This window comes from Brachionichthys hirsutus, chromosome 1 (assembly GCF_040956055.1).
Source record: "Brachionichthys hirsutus isolate HB-005 chromosome 1, CSIRO-AGI_Bhir_v1, whole genome shotgun sequence".
In the NCBI taxonomy this organism is placed as follows: Eukaryota; Metazoa; Chordata; class Actinopteri; order Lophiiformes; family Brachionichthyidae; genus Brachionichthys; species Brachionichthys hirsutus.
The window spans coordinates 11,728,078-11,743,835 of record NC_090897.1 but is presented as its reverse complement, the minus strand read 5'-3'; the positions used below and the strand labels follow the sequence as shown (position 1 = coordinate 11,743,835).

The 15,758-nt window shown below is 47.3% G+C and overlaps 1 protein-coding gene across 3 annotated transcripts; it reads left to right on the top strand.

The window, feature by feature from the left end:
* The first annotated feature begins 3,529 nt into the window (after positions 1-3,529).
* mapk6 (mitogen-activated protein kinase 6) lies at positions 3,530-15,497 on the top strand. Of its 3 annotated transcripts, none has more exons than XM_068755386.1 (8): positions 3,530-3,628; positions 7,293-8,181; positions 8,281-8,598; positions 12,757-12,901; positions 13,161-13,325; positions 13,426-13,621; positions 13,883-14,000; positions 14,082-15,497. In XM_068755386.1, exons 2-8 carry the CDS (start codon positions 7,945-7,947, stop codon positions 15,123-15,125), a joined length of 2,223 nt encoding a protein of 740 aa, XP_068611487.1. In that variant the 5' UTR covers positions 3,530-3,628; positions 7,293-7,944; the 3' UTR covers positions 15,126-15,497. The 3 variants fall into 3 exon arrangements, with proteins under 3 accessions (XP_068611487.1, XP_068604263.1, XP_068597915.1); XM_068748162.1 differs by lacking the exon at positions 3,530-3,628 and adding an exon at positions 6,123-6,217; XM_068741814.1 differs by lacking the exon at positions 3,530-3,628 and adding an exon at positions 6,436-6,534.
* The last annotated feature ends 261 nt before the right edge of the window (positions 15,498-15,758 follow it).

Here is a 15,758-nt window from a genome sequence, read left to right as displayed (position 1 = left end):
ATGTTCTGAGTCCCCTCTCACTGCATGATTCATCTTTGATAACGATGTTGCAACAGGAGGTCAGTGTCATCAGGCCACTGATTTGCAGCTAGCCAATCCAAGCGAAGGATGACGAAACCATTTTACCCAATACGCTGTTTGCGAGCGTGGGCAGCCGGCGGTGACAGCTTGGCTAGATCAGATTGGCCAGACAGGTTCCTGTTAGACCTGCCGCTCTGCCGTTGCAGCTGAACATTGTGTGCTTTACCGGCACTTTAGGGCTGCAGCAATCTGCAGTGACAGACACAGCGACGATGCACGGAGGCTATAAGAATCAGGGAGGTGAGAGGAGCTGCAGTGCTATTTGCTGACCTCTACATTTAACAGAGATGCTTGATCCCACGCTGGTAATCTTGGTACTTTTTGACTGGCTGCGTTCTACACGATATTGCTAATAGGCAATGCACCAGTCGGTTTGCATGACGGAAAAGACTGCCCGGGTCAGACTCTGACACAGGACCAGTAACACATAGCCTGTTACGTAACATGCTCAGGCAGAGACATGCTGATGTCCACAGCCTTATTTTAAACCCAAATATTATGAGAAATAAAACTTTGTAGACAGTAAAAAGAGAGTGAGCAGACAGAGGGGATGGTTTTCCACACATGTACATTGCAGATATCATACACAGCATTTAAATTGCTGCTCTGTCTTATCAGTAATGCCCTTTCATGACGCTGTAATGCTGTGGACAGCTTGTGCCCGGCGTCATAATGAGACTTTTATGGTCTCATTCAGACATTGAGCAGTGAGTTCCTCCAGAAATTGTTCTGTCACAATGGTAGGGGGAAAAAGAACAGGCAGCTTCTAACTTTGACCTTGTTTTTAATCTTTATGGCTCAATTTCTGTAAAGGGAGGGGGGGGGGGGAATTCCAGCAAGGAAGAGAACATTTTGGAAGTGACGTACCAATTTATACAACTGTGTGTTTGATAAGGAACCTTGATTCAGATTGTTTTAGTCTTGTCAACGTATTATGATATTTTACATTGAGTAACCCCCCCCCCCCCCTGCTTGAGGCAGTGTGGAGTGTGTGAATTTAAGGTTTGCCATGAAGCCACTTCAGTGTGCCAAAATGTTTCTCAGGAATTAAGGCTTAAGAATTATGTCTATTTCAATCTAATACTGTCCAAAAACAGCCAACAAAGACCTAAAATGTTAAAGCAGGACTGTGACCAGTTGATTCACTTTAAATGAAAGGTTCCTTTATTAGTCCTGTTTGGAACCTCTAGATTCCAAAGCTGCTGATCCCCTTACATCACCACTTAACACCCACTTTTGCATCTGACCCTGCAGACAAATCCAGTCATCAAATACAGTACATACAAAATATACACAGTTAACTCTCTGTAACTTCTCTGTAGAATGTCCAGAAAATTATTGCTGTTTTTTATGCCTAAGGGAATGGAGCAGACAAAATACATCACAACATTGAAAGAGGGGCTCATGACCCAAATGCACACACACAAGATACACAAGTACCCCTGTAGGCCATAAAATACACTCTAAATCATAAGGCATGCTCTTATGCATGCTGGTAAAACAGGCCAACGATTTAGACTTAAATCCACAGACATGTTGATTATTGAATTCCTTTTGAAGTCAAAATCGGCTTTTATTGCTAAAGCTTTTATTTCTGTATTAGTAATGGGTTTTTGTATGTAGGCCTTTATTAGCCTGTTAATTTATAACAAAATGCAAAAATAAAATGCATAACGCAGACAAAAAAGGCTAATCCCAGGCCAATGTGTGATATGTAAATACATCGTTCAAATACCTGAATATTACTCCCTATGTCTACACAACTACAGCCTTTTCATGCAGGAATGTGTGTGTATGTGTCTCTTATACACAACAGTAATCTTGTTTTACCTTTGAGCAGTTAAGCGTGGATGTTCTTAGTGCTGACGCACGCAGAGGGAAGTGTCCTGGAACCAGGGCACAGTCAGATCAGACACCAAGTGCACTTAATCATTTAGTTTTTAAATGAAGAAAAGGTTGTCTGGGTATTTAAATATTTTTTTCCAACTATTCTTTTATGCATCATTACTTCCACTACAGATGAAATCACAAAAGGATGACGTCACATTAAATATGTGTCTCCTACTCTATATTTCCACAATGGGAAAATGTTCCAGCACATTCTTCAAGTAGTGTGAAATGCCTGCGCAGAGGGGTGAGTGGTTTGAAAAGGATAGCACAGCTTTTGTAAAGACCAAATGGCCACTCATATTAACAGGTGACATGGATTTAAGCACTGTCTCGATCCTTTCTGCACTTTGTCTTCAAACCCAGCGCTCTTATGTAAGAGCAGAGACAGAGAAAGAGTTAAAGCGTAGGAAATCAGCCTTAATCAGCCTGACACCACATCACCTCTGTAGATTGTCTTATGCAACTCATTGTATTCATCCAGGATAACAAAGGATTAATTAATTTATGGTGTTTAACCACGCAGTTAGCGCCGCCCTTCACAGGTTACCATTTAAGTCATGGTAGATTTATTCAGCGACAAGCCCAAATCGACACACAGGACCTTACTGTATTCGTGGGATGACTGATATTAAGAAAGCAGTAAGTGGCAAAGCAAAATATATGCAAAGAACAAAAAACAAAAAAAAACAGCTTTGCCCTCATTTCTTCATATGTATGTTTCAATATTTTGATAACACACACAAGGTCCAGCTCCTGCAGCAATCTGGTTCAACTATGACACAGAAAACTACCGGTACATGCATGTTTCTGTACAACCCAAACATGCCAGTCTGCAGAAGTGTCTGCAACTTGTCATTCAAGTAGATCAACGGGGAAGGAGCCCTGCCAGCAGGACTAATCTCACAGGCAGAGGGGAGCAGACGTAAAAGCAGATAAAATGCAGGGCTTTAAGAACATTTGGTGGACACAGACACAAATACCTTTGTTCATCAAACTAATCACAGCTTCATAAACAACGCTGTTGCTAAAAACTCCCATAAGCAATAAGACAAATGCATTTTCAGAGGATTACCTCTGAGTCTGCACACATAAACATCCCTTCATTGAAATATATGAGCGACTGGATATAATATACTTCTACTGAAGTAACCAAATTCCTCACAGCGATCGAGTTGATAAATAACCTAAAGCAGCTTTGCAGTATTTGAATCCAGGCCTCCAAAAGCAGCTCTGTTCCGCTTGGACTGAATTAAAGCATGAGGAAATGTTTCAGGAGAACTTAAAACGGGAGGGAAAAGACAAAAGCAAGAAAGTAGCAGTGAAGGGAGAGGTGGGGAGACTAAAGTGGCAGTGGACGCCACTCGAAGGGGATCTGACACGCTGACAAGCCGTGCCAAACAAAGCAGTCTCCTCCCCTCTGTGGTCTGGCCTATATTAGGTGTTCATGAAGCTCCACCTCACAACCAGAGGAACATGGAGTAGGATAACGCACTGATAAAACTTGACCACACTTTTGACATCAGGTGGTGCAGAAACTTTTTCATCCGCACGCCTGTTGAGCTGGAAGTTTTGGATACAGTATATTGTTTTTTTTCTGGATGGGCTGTTAACTCCAGTACAATGTTGCTCCAGTACGCTCAGGAAAATGGCATTATCTGTAAGTGGCAAAATCTGATTTATTTTACACAAAGAACACGCAGACATGAATATAATGTGTTAGAGATGTTGAGGATATGTCTGTCCGTCCAGAGGGACAACATAGAGGACAGGCCACATTACTGGTTATGATGGGGTAGAATGGTAGAATGGGGGCTGACACACTGATGGGTGAAAGTGTGTGTGTACCTACATGACAGAGTAAGCGTCATATCCCTATCAGCAGCAGATGATCGGAGATAAAGAGTTTGTCCTGAACATCATTTGTCACAAGAGAAGATACGCTGTGCTCAGCAAATTTGAGTATGTGGTTTGTTCAATTTATTAAACTGTAGTGTGTGTGTGTGTGTGTGTGTGTGTGTGTGTGCGAAGAAGAGTAAGATTGAATGACACACAAATGTTGTAACATAAACTGCGCTAAATCTCGAAATAAAAACAGATGAGGAATCTGTTTTTCATTGCAGTGTTGTGTTTATTTTTGTCAAAGGACGTTATATTATTACAGCATTAGCAGTAATATTATTATAACTAATAATATTAATTTTGTATGTAACGCAGAGAGCAAAGTGTACTACAAAGTGCACAGGAAACTATACCATATCGACAAATCTGATTTTCCACATATTAATGCGAGCATTAATCTGAAGCATTGGGTAAGTCTTATGAAAGAAGGGCAAAGGCCAGTGAAAGGGAGTCACATGGTGCAATTCATTTATTTATTCATTCATTCATTTTCTGCAACTATCCTGTGTAGAGTTGTGGGGGGAGGCTGGATCCTATCCCAGCTGACTTTGGGCAAGAGGTGGGGGTAAACCCTGATCAAGTCACCACTTTATCTCTGGATCATGTTTGTAGAAAGACAAACGACATTCTCTGTTACGTTCAGGCACCTAAAGTGGACACATTTGATGGTCGGAAGAAGCCTAAAAACCCAGAGAGAAAACAAGCAGACAGAGAGGGAACATAAAAAACTCAACATGAGCAACTAATTTCTATTATTTAAGACATTTTTAAATCAACCCTCTTTTCTGGTGGCAGAGCAATCTTTGGTAAGAGTATTTGGATTAAACATATCTCATCAGAAAACATCTGCCCTGCTGAAAGGCATTGGCAAAGCAACGTTACGTTGCATTCACCTTTGACCTTGGAGTAGAAGATAAAATGTAATATATAAATAAAGTATTGTTTTAGCACGATAAAACAACAACCTGAAAGCCTGAAAAAGATTTGTTAATGGTCCCCCTGTGATAAAAATCTGGGGATACCTCAACAACAGTATAGTGTTTGCATGATGTGTTATATTAAATGCCTCCCATTCAGGAAAGAGCGCAAAGACCCAATATAGGAGATATTACACAAGTCGGTTCATGAGTTCATGATTTCTATAATATTCATCACCTTTGATGCCTAAAATAGGAGCAGCCTATATAACATCTTAGGAAACTTTGCTGTGCAACTACTACCCGAGAGCCTCCGAGTATACAGTACGCATGCAGGCCCTGCTCTCCATTGCAGAGCCCATCCCGGCCTGTAAGAGGCATCTGCATTCTCGGGCACATGGGCTCTCACATGGTCTGCCTGCGGATACTGGCAGAGACTGCTGCGGCTGTGATGCTGCTTCCTCCCCGCCCATCATCCCTCTGTTCATTCACAGCATCCACACGCAAAAAGAGGACCTGGCGCTGCTGGATAACAGCAGCCTAAATGACGGATCTAAATAGAGAAAACAGTGATTTCCTTTAACTTTACTTTGTTGCAGTAGGGCTGTGCTTAATGACTGTCAAAGTACCCGCGCATCACGGTGCCAGATGGACTTCCTAAATCTGAAAACCGCAGTGAGTGAACGGTCCCAGCGATTTTTCTCACTGACACACACAAAAAATACCACATCCCGCTGTGTGTCATAATGTCAAATCTTAACCCATCACTGATAAAAAAAAAAAAAAAGAAAGAAAAAAAAAGATTTGGAAATCAGCGTCTTATTTACCAAAAGTAAACAACAAATATCGATTAAGAAAGGCAGGAATGACAAATGTATGTGTGTTATTTGTCATTAATAGAACAGAATATTTGTTGGTATCAACTACTTTTGGAATGTCGAATGAGAAACAGTCAAAACAGAGAAGTAAACAGACTTTGAGATTGATCATTCTTGTCATAGCAGCATCAACCTAAAAACCTAAACAAGGCAGCAGCATTCAATGAGTGATGCTATAGGACCACAATATTGTCAGTAAATATATCGTCTTCTTAATCTGTACCTATTATTAATGCGCAATGACCTCCTTTGTGAGTTAAAAAAAAATCCACATTTGTATCACTTTATTTTCAGGTGTTGTGATTTCAAACAGATTATTAATTTCATCCATAATAGGCCGATTTAAATATTAAATAGAATTTTGAATCTACCACGAACACGTGATTTCCAATTGAATGACACTTTGATGCCTTCGAGTACTGCTCGAAGATCTTAAAATTAAATCAACCGATGATACAATCTCCACAGGAGCCAGGGTGAGACTTCTGGAAGTCTGCGTTGTTAAAAGTAGCATAATGTGTGGCTTTTGCTTGACTTTTCATATGAGACAGAGTAAGTATTATGCTTCTTTCATGATGGAAAAACACTAAATTCTTCTACTTCGTATTGTTTGTTGTTGTTATTGTTGTTACTTGGTCGTGTTCTTTAGCAGTAGTAGTCGGAGTATTCGAGACATTCGTAGTCAGTCACGAGGGCTTCTTATCCTAGTCTGCATATTTCCGACGGTCAGTGAAGGTTACTGTGTGACGTCGACGCCGCCTCTCAAATGGCGATTGCAACAGAGCCGCAGGAATCGGGTGGCGGAGCGCAGTCAAACCTCCTCTTGGTTTGATTTAAGACTAACGGGCGTAATGCGACGAATAAGACCCGTGAGTATGATCGCGTATGGCGGTGTTTCCTGTCACGACCTCTTTATGTGCCGTTTTATTGAGGATTTACCGGCGTTTGTGCTGGTCGGTCTAGCTCGGCTTTGTGCTGCATGGTGCGGAGGGCTCTGAGCATTACCACGTAGTCAAAAAGCCTCCGCCAACAGCGGACTCCTTTGTTCGCGGTATCTTCCGGCTTAGCCAAACCTTGCGTTTGAAGTCATATATCTCTGTTTCTCTTATTTTATATCGTATGTGTCGGTCACTGAGGGGGGGGGGGGGCTCTGGTTATGTGTTAACCTGAAACCGACGGCGAGCCCCCGGTAGTTTTTGCTCGCTTGCCGTTATTCCTCCATTTGTGGCTTTTTCCGCTCGCGGAGCGGAGGAGGCCGGAGATGGGTTCTGCGAACACGTAAGACTGTTACGTTTTGGTCTGTTTCTGTACGAATTTTAGTTTTACTTGCGTTTACTAAGCTTGCCCGAATTACTGTGTGTATCTCACGTTTTTCCATCTATTCCTAGAAACCGGGGCGGGGGGGTGGCGGCTTCCTCCGGGGCCACGTTTAGAATAAAGCCGGTCTATTGTTTCCCTGATACTGGAATGAAATCCACACCAGATTTAAATAATTCAAAGTTGACTTGTTTCTATGCACGCAACGTTTTGTTTCTGAAGACGTATCGCGTCGGCCTTTGAAACCGGATGTTTTGTGACTTTTCTCTTTATCATTTGTTGTTTTTTTTTGTTTACTTTTGTCTTTCAGGTTACATTCGAGTAAAATGGAGGATAGTTTTGACTGCGACTGTGGCGAGCTTGAGCCACCTGATCACTGAGGGCAAAGCAATTTGAAACCCTTCCAGACCAGGCTCGTTTCAGTTTGAAAGATCAGGTGACTTGAGAGGAAAATACAAAATCAAAAAAAGACCAAAAAAAAGGAGACACAACAATTCAAATGGTGCATTTAGGCACGTTTCACACGAAGCTGCTCAGGACCAGTCGTACACTGAATGTATCTGCACTGTAAGGACGCAACGGCATGTTTTCTAGTTTAACTTAAGCAGTGCTTTTTAATTGGCTTCGTCCTCAGTCCATTCCATCGCAAACTTTGAACTCTGGTCTTACCGGACGCGGTTCAGTTTAAAAACATCCACGCAGTCGGCGTCTGGGGAAGAATCTCACGTTTTGCATTTTGTTCTCTTTGAAGATGGAAATGAAGTTTAACTCCACGTTAGAGCTCGGCGTCTGATAGTGACTGCTGCACGAAGGGGAGGGCTAGGTAGTCACCTGTACAAGGGGCCTTTGGAGAGGTTGGGGGGGGGGGGGGGTTATCAGTTAAAGTCGCATTTGGGACGGGCCCGGAGACCGAACCTGAGACGTAGCAGAAGTTTGCTGCGTCGAGCCAGAAAGTAATCGTCATGGCGGAGAAGTTTGAGTCGCTGATGAACATCCACGGCTTCGACCTGGGTTCTCGCTACATGGACCTGAAGCCTCTCGGCTACGGGGGGAACGGCCTCGTGTTCTCCGCGGTCGACACCGACTGTGACAAGTGTGTCGCCGTGAAGAAAATAATCCTGACCGACCCCCAGAGCGTGAAGCATGCCCTGCGGGAAATCAAGATTATCAGACGCCTCGACCACGACAACATTGTCAAGGTGAGTCGCGAGGGATCGGGTCACCGTTTGCGGAACGTTTGCGTCTTGTTTTCCGAGATGGGCGGAGTCTCTTAAGCTGACGTTCCTGTGTGCGGCCAGGTGTTTGAGACTCTGGGCCCCAATGGTCGAGGACTGACCGAAGACGTGGTGTCCCTGGCGGAGCTCAACTCGGTCTACATTGTGCAGGAGTACATGGAGACCGACCTGTGTCGGCTGTTGGAGAGGGGCCTCCTGTCTGAGGGCCACGCCAGGCTCTTTATGTACCAGCTCCTCAGGGGCCTTAAATATATCCACTCTGCCAACGTCCTGCACCGTGACCTCAAGCCTGCCAACCTGTTTGTCAACACGGAGGACCTGGTGCTGAAGATCGGGGACTTTGGACTGGCCCGCATCATGGATCCTCACTATTCTCACAAGGTAAGGGAGCGGTCTCCTCTGGCTCCGGACGGTCCGCATGGCTAAATCTTTTAGCAAGAACGATGGTCGTTGCGCGGTATTTCCCCAAAGACGAGTTCTTTGTCGCTGTGACGTGCGATGTTTGCATTGTTGTTGTCTAGTTGTGCAGGGAATCCCCATGGTGACACGCTTTTCACAGCAGGAAGTAAGAGAGGCTAGTTTCAGGTTCCCCATCGGGAGGAAGGAGGCAGGAACTATTTAATTTATCTATTTAATTTACAAATATTGACAATCGGGAGAGAAGTCGGGCTTAAATCTGAATAGACCAAAGTCACATTTTTTTGGTCGTGCGGGGAAAAAAAAAAGTTCTGGTCATAATATGTTGACGTAAAGAATATTTTGCAAATGTTAGAATGTTTGTTTCACAACAGGGGTGAGGTCTAATGTTAAACTTTAGCCTGCTTTCATCGATAACGTCGAAGGCTGCAGCAAATCTGTTAAGTTCGTGCTAATTTAACGTTTTATACCTGAGCTTGCTCATTTTTGTTCCTTGTTGCAGAAAGCATTTCTCCGGTGTTAGTTTGCAGAATGACGGTGCCGTAGCGCGTACAGTTTTTGCCCATTGAGTGGCGGCAGATGTTAACGCGCTCATTTTAATGCTCTTTAAATCTCTTGTTCTGTGAAGGGGCGTAATGGTAGCAATAAAGTGAGGTGAGCGTGAATCACCCTCTAATTGTCGCCAGCAGAAGGCCCGTTACTGCCCTTGTGTTTGTCTGTCACCTTTTATAAAGGGATGAGTGATGTCTCGAATCCTTCCTCGGATCTACCGGGAAGACGGAGACAATCGGGTCTGGGCACGCGTCTCAGATTCGTCATGGGAGGATCTGGTGTGATGCGGTTCCTCTGGCGAGCACCGCCTCATTCATAGCCCTTACGCAGCCGTTACCGTACGCCGCCGTAAACCAAACTGAGACTCACACGGACTTGTTTACCCAAGAAGCTCGTTTTTTAGCTCACCGCGAGTGACTGTTAGTCATTCCGTTTCCTTGTGAGTCATATTTTTGATGCAGACGATGTGTCTTGGTGTCGTGAGACCGTGACCGTCATATTTTCCAGGAAGAAGAAGAAGAAGAAGAAGAGCACTTCTCAAACACGTCAGTCGCTACAGCCGTCCACTCAGCATTACGGCGCGCCGCCCTCGGAGCAGGTTTCGCCACGGGGACGTTTTTCCCCTCGACATAAGCAGTTTTTCCTGATGTGGAAACATCAACAGTACGCAAGTGGGTATTGGAAAGAGCTGCTTGACTGGGGTCGGCTCTCTCGTGGTTTGCGCTGATCTGCTCCGGTGCTGCTGATTTGTCGTTGTGTGCTGTTGGCCTTCTTGTCGGGCTGACTGTAACGGGCTTTGAGCCCCCGTAGCGTTGGCCTATCCATGTTGCGGTTGGGGGGGGGGGGCAACGTGTCGACAGCATTTGTGACAAGCCTCAGAACCCAACAGACTCCGGCGGCATTGCAGTGAATCAGACGGTTGGGTTCAGCGTTGGCTGGATGTTAGACGGGACCCCCCCCTCTGCTCTCTCAGGCGAGTCGAGCTGGAGCAGCCGGGTGACTGAGTGCAACGTTGCTTCTAAATAAAGACACTCTTCAGCGCCGAACCTCGGTCTCTGGTGTAGTCTCGGTCTGTGGGTTCATCCTTGGTGCGGACGCGAGGTATTTGTTTCCCCTTACGCTGGAACAAATTGCCTTTCTAGGGTTAAACAAAAGGCCTCGTGATTCTCTTTCGGCTTTTCCTAATTCTCTCCGTCGCTTTCCTTCATGCACGACTGCTGATACTTGCCAGAGTATACGTGTGCGTCTTTGCGATTGTTTTGTGACGGCATGTTGTTTCTGTTTGGGAAGCCGCCCTTACGGTATCCTAGGATCAGGAATGTCGAGAATTCACATGCGCTCTCCACCCAAGCCGCCCCCCCCCCCCCCCACGGAGGCCAAGCTGGTCTAAAGCCTGCGTTCATTTTCGGTTTGTCTGCCCTTGAACCCAAGCGGTGAAGGAATAGTGATGATGTGACCCTCAACCGTTACTTTTGACATGCTGCTTAAGCTAGCTGTTGTGGTTTTTAAGCCACGTAGCTGAGGCTTTGAACTACTCCAGGGTGGCGTTACGGGTTAGTGTTTGCCTTGGTTCAGTGCAGCAAGATGGGGGGGGGGGGGGGGAGGGGTAGAACAGCAGGACAAGCTAACGTGCATCACTATTGATATAGGAAATGTTGTGTCTGTATTTCAGCACAAGTCAGAGTAGCTGCTCCATGTGAGCTTAGGGTTCCCTGCAGGATCTAGTTCTTCCTGTGGCTTAGCGTAAAACGATTTGTGGTCTTGTGGACCGAACAACTGGGAAGGTTTCTGCAATTTTAAGAGGAAGGTTAAAGGGTTAACGGGGGTCCTTTCTCCCCACAAAAGCTACACGCAACTAACTAAACTGCAAGAACACACACATCGTCTGACTTATTCTGCAAGCAGTTGGTGTGTGTGTGTGTGTGTGTGTGTCTGTTTATTGTAATCTATTGTCATTCATTGTCGTTCTGCATCAGTGGTGTAATTTATTTTAGATTTATTATTACCGTATTGGCCCGAATATAACACGACCCCGGATATAATACGACCCCCTCTTTTTCCAGACTCAAGTTTGAGAAAATACTTTTTGAACACCAATTTCAATTTTTATACAGAAAATAATTACAGTACATCTGAAACAAATGATTATAACAATAAATTTGAGAGAAAAAGCATGTTATTTTGCCACATTCAAATCATGCAAAAACTGTCACATCTTAATATCTGAACATTTAAATATGTGAACTAAAGTGCAATCACATTTGTGAATGAATGGCTGAAGCGCAGCAACACAAGATGGATGCCGGCCAGACGTGCTGAATCACTGAAGCTGCTTTATTTTACTTGCACTGTTAAACAAGGGGCGGCTCGGTGGCGCAGTGGTAAGCACTGTTGCCTCACAGCGAGATGGTCGCAGGTTCGTCTCCGGCTTGTGGCCATTCTGTGTGGAGTTGGCATGTTCTCCCCGTGCCTGCGTGGGTTCTCTCCGGGTTCTCCGGCTTCCTCCCACCACCAAAAACATGTAGCCTAGGCTGATTGGTGACACTAAATTGCCCGTAGGTGTGAGTGTGTGTGTGGCTGATTGTCTGTCTCTGTGTTGCCCTGCGATGAACTGGCGGCTTGTCCAGGGTGTCCCCTGCCTCTCGCCCATTGACTGCTGGGATTGGCTCCAGCTTGGCCCGCGACCCGATAGCGGAATACGCGGTTAGAAAATGAACATGAACTGTTAAACAAAACTCCGTTTCCTCCTATCGCTCGCATATCTCTGTCTCCTAGTTCTCTCTGTTGCTGCTCTGCGTGCTCTCTCTCTTTCTCTCTCACACACTCACTCTCTCCGGCGTGACACGCCCCAGCTGGACACGTGCACACACACACATCCACACAGACACATCTCACAACATATGAATAAGGAAAAACATCGCAATAAAATAATGATCGGCGTTTGCTTTGGCCTGGGGAGTTCAGTTCACCATTCGTTGTAACGATATCTGGCGCCATCTAGCGTTCAGAATGGGTATAATGTCTAGACCCCGAATATAACACGACCCGACTTTTTCAGCCTAATTTCAATGCAAAAAACATCGTGTTATATTCGGGCCAATACGGTAGTTTGCATCGGTGGTGTAAAATCATTTTATTTATTTATTTAGAAGCGGCGGAGCTTCATTTGTGTTCACTGCCCTCTACTGGAAGAGGCCATGATGTCCTCCCACTTGGGAGATTTGAATTTCAAAGCCCAACAAACGTGAACTCGTGGTGTTTACATTTAAATAAAAATACATGCTGATCCCTCTGAATCTGCCGAGAGACTCCCACCCTGAGTGGAATGCCGATTGGTGAGCGGAGAGTGGCAGCGAGCTGACGATACGGGTCTGACTGCTGACCCCCCCCCCCCCCCCCTCGCTCTCTCTCTCTCTCTCTCTCTGCTGCATTGCATACGTGGTTGTACAGAGCAGCTGAATTGATCAAGCAGGAGGACGCAACAGTTCACACGTCTGTCTGAATCACCATGTCCTTCTCTGGATTGCCACTAAACATCTCGTGTCCTCCCCCCCCCCCCCCCCCCCCCAGGGTCATCTCTCCGAGGGTCTGGTCACCAAGTGGTACAGATCTCCTCGTCTGCTGCTCTCGCCCAACAACTACACCAAAGCCATCGACATGTGGGCCGCCGGCTGCATCTTTGCTGAGATGCTGACGGGGAGAACCCTGTTTGCTGGTAGGTGTTGACCGAGTCGCCTCGAGCGTCACAAACGCGCCTTCCGTACGTTGCGCGGCTCCGACGAGATGTGTTCTCCCTGCTAGTCGGCGTGAATTTGTTCCGGATACACAGTTAGTCTGGTTCTATTGTCTTTTATTGTTCTCGCGTGCGACACCGGCCGGAGCCTTGAGCGGAACGCGACGTGTCTGCTCGGCCTCATCCAACGCGGAATCCGTCCCAAAGTGACGCCCTCGATGTTCCTCCTCCTTTGTCTCAGGAGCCCATGAATTGGAGCAGATGCAGCTGATCCTGGAGTCCGTCCCCGTACTGCGGGAGGAGGACAGGCAGGAGCTCCACGGCGTCATCCCGGCGTTCATCCGGAACGACATGTCCAGGCCTTCCACCCCGCTGGCCAAGCTGCTGCCCGATGTCAGTCCGCAGGGTGAGCGCCGCTCGCGTCTCCAGCCAGAGGGGCTCTCCTGAACCCAAACTGGACTTCGCGGCGTGTTTACAACTTGATTTACTTTCCCTCCTTTCCGCAGCCCTGGATTTCCTGGAGAAGATCTTGACCTTTAACCCCGTGGATCGTCTGACCGCCGAAGAGGCCTTGGCCCACCCCTATATGGCCGACTACTCCTTCCCCCTCGATGAGCCCGTCTCTCTACACCCCTTCCACATTGAGGACGAAGTGGATGATATCCTGCTCATGGACCAGAGCCACAGCCACACCTGGGACAGGTATGCCCCCCCCCCCCTCCCCCCCACCCACCCACCGACGACATTTCCTGTCTAGACAGTTATTTTTTTGTTTGAGTTTAGGCTAATGGGCAAATAGTTTCCTTTGGACATTGATGACAAGGAAGCGGTAAAATAAATACGCAAGTCACCCGGGGAGAAAGATTAACTTAATTGTTTGTTTGCATCATCGTCTCATTAGCCCCGAGTGTGTGTCTGTGCGTCTGTCTGTGCTCTTAAGCGTGTCCCGTGTCCCTCCGTCAGGTATCACGAGAGCCAGCTGTCAGACGCTGACTGGCACTTGCACAGCACCCACGATCCAGACGAAGTTCAGGTTGACCCGCGGGCGCTGTCGGATGTGACCGACGAGGAGGAGGTCCAGGTGAGAGTCTGCGTCGACGTCTCGGTCGGGACTCGCTGACACGCCGTCTGAAGTCTGAATGTGAGCGGCGTTCGCTTTCAGGTGGATCCTCGTAAATACGCCGATGGCGACCGGGAGAAGTTCCTCGACGAGCCGTCCTTCGACTACTCCACGCTGTCCTGGCAGGACGACGACCACCACGAGAACAAATACTGCGACTTGGAGTGCAGCCACACGTGCAACTACAAAGCCGTGTCGTCCCCCTACCTGGACAACCTCATCTGGAGGGACAGCGAGGTCAACCACTACTACGAGCCCAAGCTGATCATCGACCTCTCCAACTGGAAGGAGCAGCAGAGCAAGGAGAAGGCCGAGCGCAAGGCGAAGAGCAAGTGCGAGAAGAACGGGCTGGTGAAGGCGCAGATTGCCATGAAGGAGGCCGAGAAGACCCAGAGTCCGGCGGAGAAGGACAGCGAGCAGGAGAAGCACCAGAGCCAGCAGAAGCAAGGCTTTGACTTCGACTCGTTCATCGCCAGCACCATCAAGCTGAGCCTGCAGCCGGAGCCCAGTCAGGAGGCGGGCCTGCTCAGCGAGGTGGGCCTCCTGAACGAGCTCAACTCCTCCGTCTCCCAGCTGGAGGCCCCCCGGTCAGGCGTGATGTCCAAGTCCATAAGTCAAGAGAAAGAAGAGAAGTGCCTGGTGAACCTCGCCCAGTTGGGCGGGGGGGGGCTGGTCGTCGGCGGCGGCGACGGCTCGTGGCCCGTTCAGCCCTGGGAGAGCTTCGCCTCCGGGGGGAGAGGAGAGGAGAGCGGCTGTTTGATCAACGAGCCGCGCTGGGACGTTCGCAAAGAGGACCATCTCCAGAAGGAGAGCGCTTACACCAGCTACCTGGACCGCCTGTTCGGCCGGAAGGACGAGGGGGCCGGCGAGACCGTGGCCGGCTCGGAGACGGAGCCGTTGGAGCCGCGAGAGCTGGAAGAGATCGTTCTCAACGTGCAGCTGGACGCTCTGGCGCTGCCGGGCCTCGACGGCGCCGACGACCTGCCCCCGAAATCCACCCAGGCGCCCTTCACTCCCTGCGCCGTCAAATGCTCCCCACAAATTGCCCACGAAACGTACAGCAGCATCTTCAAGCATCTTAATTAAAGAACCATGTATGCCCCCCCCCCTTTCACAGTGCAGAATCTAGGCTGTTTTTTTATGATATATTATTGTACTTAAATCATTTCATAGTTTTTTTATTTTTAAAGAATTAACGGGGGGGTCACTTTGAGCCTTGATCACCAGGCCTTCATGGGTTCTTGCCAACACTAGATTGAAGTCACTCTCACACTTGAATAATGTAGAGAATCGAAGGAGGGGGGGGGGGGGGGGGTTAGTTTGGGTGCGACACCAGGAAGTATGGCTGATCCAACATTACTTGTATTTAAAGTGCTTTTGGAAACCCCCGTTCTGAGATTGGATGCAACAACAGCTGGTTTGTCGATCCTTTTTCCTTTTGACTGTGGACCCCCCCCCCCCCCCCCCCCCCCTCCCCCTGCAATGGGGGGGAAAAAGCTTCCTCGATACCCCTCTCATACTGTAAATCAGACACATGATGCCAGCAGCAACCATTATTGTAGGCGTTAATGTGTTATCTACCTCAAGGTAACAGCCGCGAGAGACACTCGAAGCCACACTAGTGCTTTACACACGACCATCCTCACCCGGAAACGAAGAGGTCATCCGTCTCACTCGAGCATTTAACATAGTGAGGTGTTTCAGTAATCATTATTTATT